The sequence below is a fragment of the Eubalaena glacialis genome, chromosome 1 (genome assembly GCF_028564815.1).
Source record: "Eubalaena glacialis isolate mEubGla1 chromosome 1, mEubGla1.1.hap2.+ XY, whole genome shotgun sequence".
In the NCBI taxonomy this organism is placed as follows: domain Eukaryota; kingdom Metazoa; phylum Chordata; class Mammalia; order Artiodactyla; family Balaenidae; genus Eubalaena; species Eubalaena glacialis.
The window spans coordinates 78355236-78362196 of NC_083716.1; the positions used below are offsets into that span (position 1 = coordinate 78355236).

General features: G+C 46.0%; 1 protein-coding gene across 4 annotated transcripts in view; it reads left to right on the forward strand.

Moving 5' to 3' along the window:
- RHOBTB1 (Rho related BTB domain containing 1) overlaps positions 1 to 6570 on the forward strand; it is a 67698-nt gene extending 61128 nt beyond the window's left edge. For all 4 annotated transcript variants that reach the window (XM_061181606.1, XM_061181589.1, XM_061181583.1 and 1 more), the window contains 3 exons: positions 2735 to 2823; positions 5486 to 5591; positions 6134 to 6570. In XM_061181606.1, the coding sequence (XP_061037589.1) occupies positions 2735 to 2823; positions 5486 to 5591; positions 6134 to 6303 (365 nt within the window). In that variant the 3' untranslated portion in view covers positions 6304 to 6570. The remainder of the gene's footprint in view (positions 1 to 2734; positions 2824 to 5485; positions 5592 to 6133) is intronic.
- The last annotated feature ends 391 nt before the right edge of the window (positions 6571 to 6961 follow it).

Sequence of the window (6961 nt, forward strand, 5' to 3'; positions counted from 1 at the left end):
GCCTGCCAATGCAGGGGACACGGGTTCGATCCCTGGTCCGGGAAGATCCCACATGCCGCGGAGCAACTAAGCCTGAGTGCCGCAACTACTGAGCCTGCGTGCTGCAACTACTGAAGCCCACATGCCTAGAGCCCGTGCTCCGCAACAAGAGAAGCCACCACAGTGAGAAACCCGCGCACTGCAATGAAGAGTAGCCCCTGCTCGCTGCAACTAGAGAAAGCCCGCGCACAGCAACAAAGACCCAATGCAGCCACGAAAAAAAAAAAAAGAAAGAGGCAGTAGGAGGCAGTGGTTAAGAACATAGGCTACAGATCCAGATTGCCTGGGTTCAAATCCTGGCTCCACTATTTACTGGCTGGATGATTTCCTACTTGATATAACTGCTCTGTGTCTCAGCTTTCTCTCTCTTTAAAATGGGGATCATAATATTCTACTACAGAGTTATGAAGATTAAATGAGTTAAGAGATTATATATATATAAAGAGAGAGAGAGTCCTTAGGAACAGTGTCTGGCACCTAGTAAGCGTTATGTAAGTGGTTTTCTTAAAGCTATTTTAGAAAATGTTCTGACATTGTCAAGATCATTTTGGGAAAAAGAGAAAAAGGGAGACTTGGTTTAACTTCACAGACTCTTATGTATCATTTCTAGATTTTCTCAGTTGGTAAGCCAAAGCAGGTCAAAATAAGATACACGCTTTCGAATATTTTTTTTCTTGAATTTAAACCTTGTGCTTCATTCACCAAAGGTGTCAATTAGCAATAAGGGTGTTTATGGCTACATTTAGTTGACTCCTATTAACCATGAAAGCAGAATAGTACCTGCTTTGCTCACTGGCTTATCCCCTGCACGCAGAAAAGTGCCTGAGCATATGTGGTTCTCAGTAAAGATCTGTTGAATCATTAAATGAAAATGAATGTATGAACAAACCAACCAGTCATATCTGCCCTTGACTTTCTGCCAGTGTCTTTAGAGAAAAGATTTATTTCTCTGTATTCCAGGTTTCTACTACACTCAACCAACTGGAGATCAAAGTTTTCTCCTTACCTCCCTTCTTCACCAGTTGGATAACAAGAGATGGTTGAAGTATTGCTATTCAGTTTTTTAAACTGTTTTTAACCAATATACCTGAAGTCATAGATTCAAATGAGTATTGCTGCTTTTTAAATACTAACTCTAGGAGGCTGCAATGGGCAATTCTTTTTTTCAGAAGTAAGAGTCCCAAGCCATTTGACTATCCAGTTTTTACAAGTATTTGTCCTTTGAAAATAAATTGAATTTTTTTAAATAGTCAAAAGTAATTTGGAGGCAAATCTGTTGAACAAGGTTTGCAGTCAATCTTGAAGTAGTGCCATTTTTGCTTAAATATTAAGTGTGGTGATGCAAACATGGGACTGATTTCTCCATGAAAGAAACTGACCCAAAGAAACCTTCTTGTGTGAACTATAGACTTCTATGTATGTTTACTTTTTGTATTAAATGCTGTTATTAACTGTTATGATTATTTAGTAAATAGCATCCTATTTACCTAAAGGTGATTCCTTAATCCTTTATATAGTGTTTGGTGTGTAGTATAGAGTGTTTAGACCATAGTGTTTAAAAATCAGTTTCTGGGGTGAAAATGCCTTGCAAGGCAAAGTGTTAAATGACTATCAAGAAATATTGCAGTTCCCTAAAATTTGTAACCCAGTGACTCCTCTGGGAGATTCAGTTGCAAATAGTTCTTTGTTTGTCAATCGAGCTGAGGAAGCTTGTGTCAAGAAACTATCCCAATCTTGATACCCTGTGGACCAGATAGGGGCGTATTGACTAACAAGTAAGTATGTATCAATAGAACCAGAGCAGAAAGTAAGCATGATTCGGACCACATACTACAAGAATAGATGCAGTGCTAGAGATGAAAAAAGAATACATCAGCATCAAGGAGCCAGAAATGCCGGGCCAAGACTGTACCCACACGTCAGTGCCAGAGGCGGGCTACAGCCTAACAGAGGCAAGAGACAGCTCAGTCTCAGAACCACAGTTTGAATTCATCTTAGAAGCCTGGAACACAGCTTCGAAGCAGAAATGGCTCTCCCATCTAGACTTGTCTGACTTCTGGCTGAAGTTCCCCCCCAGTCTTTGGAATCTGAGAGGTTGAACACGTCCCTTGTCTGCTGCTGATGAGACACACGTACACATTCACAATTTTAATTCCCCATTTGGACTCATTCCGGTTACTCAGTCTCTCCACGGTCAGAGAGTACTGAGAATTGGAGGGATGTGAATGGGGAAACTGTCAAGCAGGAAGATATGACGGAGTCTAGAGGATTCTAGGCAGGTACTGGCCTGTCCAGAGCAGCACGCGCCAATAGAACTGTCTGCAGTGAGGGAAACTTTCTGTGTCCGCATTGGCCGATACACATGAAATGTGGCTTGCGTGGCTGAGGATCTGAATTTTTTACTTTGTTTACTTTTAATTATTAATTGAAGTTTAATAGTCTCAGGTGGCCAGTAGTTACCATATTGGACAGAGAAGGTCTGGAGGACTCTGGCTATTTCAGAAGGCTAACAAGTATCCCCGGAGTCGCTGGTGCCCTGGCTGGAGACCAGGACTCCCCGTACTGAAAGGCCACGCATCAGAGTGGGCCCTAGATTCAGTTCACGTGGAGCTGTGACCCAGACTTCCTCCCCTCTTGGCTGGTCCCGGACCACAGCTTCCAGGCACTAACTTTCTCCTGCCCCTCTCCTCCCCAGAGCGGCACGCTGTTCAGGAGCTGACCAAGGCCGCCATGAGTGGCGTGGGCATTGATGGGGAAGTGCTCTCTTATTTGGAACTGGCCCAGGTTTGTAGCAATTTGCCTTTCACCTTTTCAGTGTGTTCAACCAGTTCGTTTAACGCTGATGAAACATTCCACTGTTGCATCTGTCTAAATAAAGATGTCACCACCGAGTCACAGAGGCCCCCCACTGTGTGCAGCGAGAAGATCTGAGAGTTTTACGTTTCATGCACCGTTCACCCTGCTGGGCTTTGTTTGAAAAAAACAACAAGGACCCCACCCACACACCAGCCCCCTTGTGCCCCCCCACTCCCCCTGCCCCGAGGCACCAGCTTCACATGTGGGAGAACAACTCGGGGCATGGGAGGAGAAGGCATTCTCTCTCCTTTTTTGAATTCTCAAACACGGATTGGCCGAGATCAGGCAGTTTCTAGAATTTCGTGAAGTCCAGTGATGGATGCCTCACGTCTCACTGCAGCTCTCCTGGGTTTTTTTTTTTACATCAGTACTTGTTACTATTGACGTTGTGATTCCATAATCCCCATACACACTTGCCCTCTTCCACTATAGAGGGTCTGAGATCCAGCCTCGGCTTTGTCACTACATAACTTACTTAAGGCACAAAGCTAAGCTCTTGCCTCAGTTTTCTCATCTGTAGGAAGTAAGGATGGTAATTCACACCTTGTCAACCTTACAGATTATTTTGAGAATCAGGTGGGAGAGAATGTTCCAGAAAGAGCACCGAAGAGAGGAAGCCCTCTCATAATACAAGGCACGTATGCAGAGTTATCTAGTCCCTGACCTAGACTTACGGGCAATGAGTTTACACTCTGAAGGAACTAAGAATAAACTCTTTAGTTTTTTTCTGTGGCCTATTAGGTTTGGCTTTCTTCATTCCCTTTCTCAGGGCAGTGGTTTACTAAGTCTTAGGTCAGGCAGTTTCAATCGAGATTTCTCAAAAGGGAAAACAGTGGATCAGGACTTCACAGCAACCTGGTCATTCTGACTTAACATTCAGCAAGGATTTGTTATTTTCTCCCCCGGGACCAGGCACCACCCTAGACAAGAGGGCATGGAGATACAAACTCGGTAGATTCTCTGCCCTTGGGGCCATCCTAGGCCACTGAGGGAAACAGACACAAGCACAAATTATTAGAATCCAATGTGAAAAACAACCTCATAGAGGTTACAGTTAAAACTGAGAACAGACGTCAATCACAAGTAAAATCAGCAAGCCCCCATCAACACTGACTGTCCAAATTTGGAATTTGGGGGTGTTTTGAAACAGGCCTGGAGGACAGCTTATGACTTGTGCCCTCTCCAGTAAGTATTCCTCCTCGAGAACAATCAAATGACCCAGAACTTCATATAGGGCCAGCCCACTTGAGGTAATGATTTACAGTTGTGTCTATTTGTTTGCTTTGTGTTCCCACCCCGTGCCTTCCCCCGACCCCGCCCACACATACACCCTGCAAAGAAATAATATGATTCCTGCTAAGCTCTGACAAGCCTTGGCAGGAAGAGTTTGGGACAGAGTCTCCCACATCTTAGCTCATTTGTTAGACCCTAACCCGAGGGGTAAGTACTTAACAGTCAGCCTGGGGACAGGTGGGACCCTGATTGGTTGCATTTTCCAGTTTCCGGGGTGTAAATACCCCTACCTGGCCAACGTTAACAACTTGAAGTCACCGAGCTCAGAGTACAGAAGGGACGCCCCCAGGGATGCTCCTGAGCAGGTACAAGCCAACTCCAGCACTGCTCTACTCTGACTTTCAGAAGGAAGTCTATTATGAAGAGACGTTGGAAGCACCTGCTAAAATTGTGTGTCATGTTGGGCTTGTGATCTGCAGAGAGTTTCTTGAGTTAGTTTCCGAGGACGTTGGCTTTTCTCTTGGCCTCTGTTCCGGGCATCGACGGGGGCCCTGGAGGAAGCGCACTGTAGGTTTCAGGGTTTCACCTGCTCAGAGAAACTTCAAGAGCAACAGACAACAGAGTGGATGTCTGAAAGGGGCCTGGACAGAAAGAGTGAGGGATGGGGCACCTGCCAAACCTGGGGAGGGAATGGGGAGTGGACTGTGGATTTTTGAGCATCGGGTGTTTTGCAGTCACAGCTTCTTCAGCTGCCACCGTCCTGAGCATCTGCTCAGAAAGGAGAGGGTGGATCGAGTGTCTGGACCCCTCCCTCCCCGCCCGCACTGCCTGCTCTTCTTATGTAACCAAAGGACAGGTACAGGACAGTCACCCATGCTGCAGTGCTCCTGCACTGGTCTTTCATGCTCCTCTTTCAGATCTCTGGCCCCAGCCAGCTGAGCTTTGACATGCAACACGGAGGATTCTGTTGCCGAGGCTTCCTTAAACAGAGATGACATCGCTGCTTTCTCCTGTGGGCTGGTGCCTTCCAGAGGCCACGGCCACTTATCATTAGAGGGCAGGTGGAAGGGGAGAGGAGGAGGGCAAGGCACACTTTAGACTCCTGATCTGATACAGTGATCATTTTTAGCGCACATATCCCAGTGGGGGGGGGGGGGAGGGTAGGAGTGTGCCAAACGCTTACACATGGCTGGCGTCGGAACCATGGCCAAAGTTAAAGCCCTGTAGTCAAAACAAGAGGTTTCCGAATTAGTCCTCTGGGCCCTTTATTTCTTTGACCCGTACCGTGGCTTTTTCTTTCTTTGTAGCCCCACTTTAGAAAACAGAGTCTGACCCCCTTTTGGTCACTTCCCTGCAGTTTCACAATGCCCACCAGTTGGCCGCCTGGTGTTTGCACCACATCTGCACCAACTACAACAGCGTTTGTTCCAAGTTCCGCAAGGAAATCAAATCGAAGTCTGCAGGTGAGGCCGTGCGGTCCCCATCTGTCCAGTTGTCATCACCTGTGACTGAAGGGTTCACCTTCACTGCCCTCGAGAAGGAACACGGGCAGCCCCCAGCTCACGGAGAATTCCTTGTACGGTAGTCACAGATTCATGTGACGTGACCCAAGGAATTGGAGGTTGGAAATTGTCTCTGGAGAACTTCGCAGCCGGGGGGGGGATCTGGGCGGAGGGGGGCATCAGGATGCCCTGCTGCGGAGCGAGCAGAGATTGTTGGCTCGCCCTTGTCCGGGGAGGCAGGCTTGGGAGCGAGCTTACGCTCTGCAATGAAGGGATCCTGGGTTCAGGCTCTCTGTGTCCAGCTGTGTGATTTTAGGCAAGTGATTCTACCTCTCAAAACTTTGGTGTCACAGCCTGCCACTGGCCCTACTCATAGTCTCTGCCCATTGGGTTGTTAAGATGAGCACACGATAGTCCTATATGAGAAGCCTAAGCACAGAACCTAGCACACAGAAGCCATGAATGAAGAGCAGGTATCATCATGTGCATCTTTCCTTCCCCAGACAACCAGGAATACTTTGAGCGGCACCGCTGGCCCCCTGTGTGGTACCTGAAGGAAGAAGACCACTACCAGCGTGTGAAAAGGGAAAGAGAGAAGGAAGATATTGCACTAAATAAACATCACTCGAGACGAAAGTGGTGCTTCTGGAATTCATCTCCAGCGGTCGCCTGAGGCAGAAGAGAAAAAAAAAAAATCAGAAATCTGACACACCACTTTTAAAAGCACTACTGTAAAATTGGTCTTACTATTAGAGATAAGGTGTAGTTCAGGTGTCAGGCACTCATCTTCCTCCACTTTCATGCATTTATCTTTGTTGGGATCAAAGCACAAGCTCACCATCCATGAGCCTGGACAAAAAGGGAAGTTGACGCTCACTGCATTCCTTAAACTTGTATATTTTTTGTTAGAAGGCTTAATAAACTTTAGTCCGTTATCTCATTTCTTTTTATACAAAGGAAAACAAATCCAGCTTTCAGGTTTCGAATTCCAGATTGGAAAATATTTTTATATGGTCTCTTGTAAATGAAAATACTGTGTATTACTTTATTTTACAGGCCACACATTAACCATGAAGTCGCCCTGTGATTCTCTTTGCCCATGTGACCACCAAGCATCATTACTTACAGGGTTATCCTTTTGTCGTGAAGTAAAGGGTTGGAATGAAATTCCCCAAAGTGCAAGTTAGGGAGTGTCTCATCTTTGTTCTGCCGAATAGCATCGGTATAATTACAAAGTCAACTCCAAGAACGTGTAATATTTACAATATTTGCCATGTAAGTGCTAGTAATTATATGGTTATATGTGCCATGTAAAATATAGTGATATCACA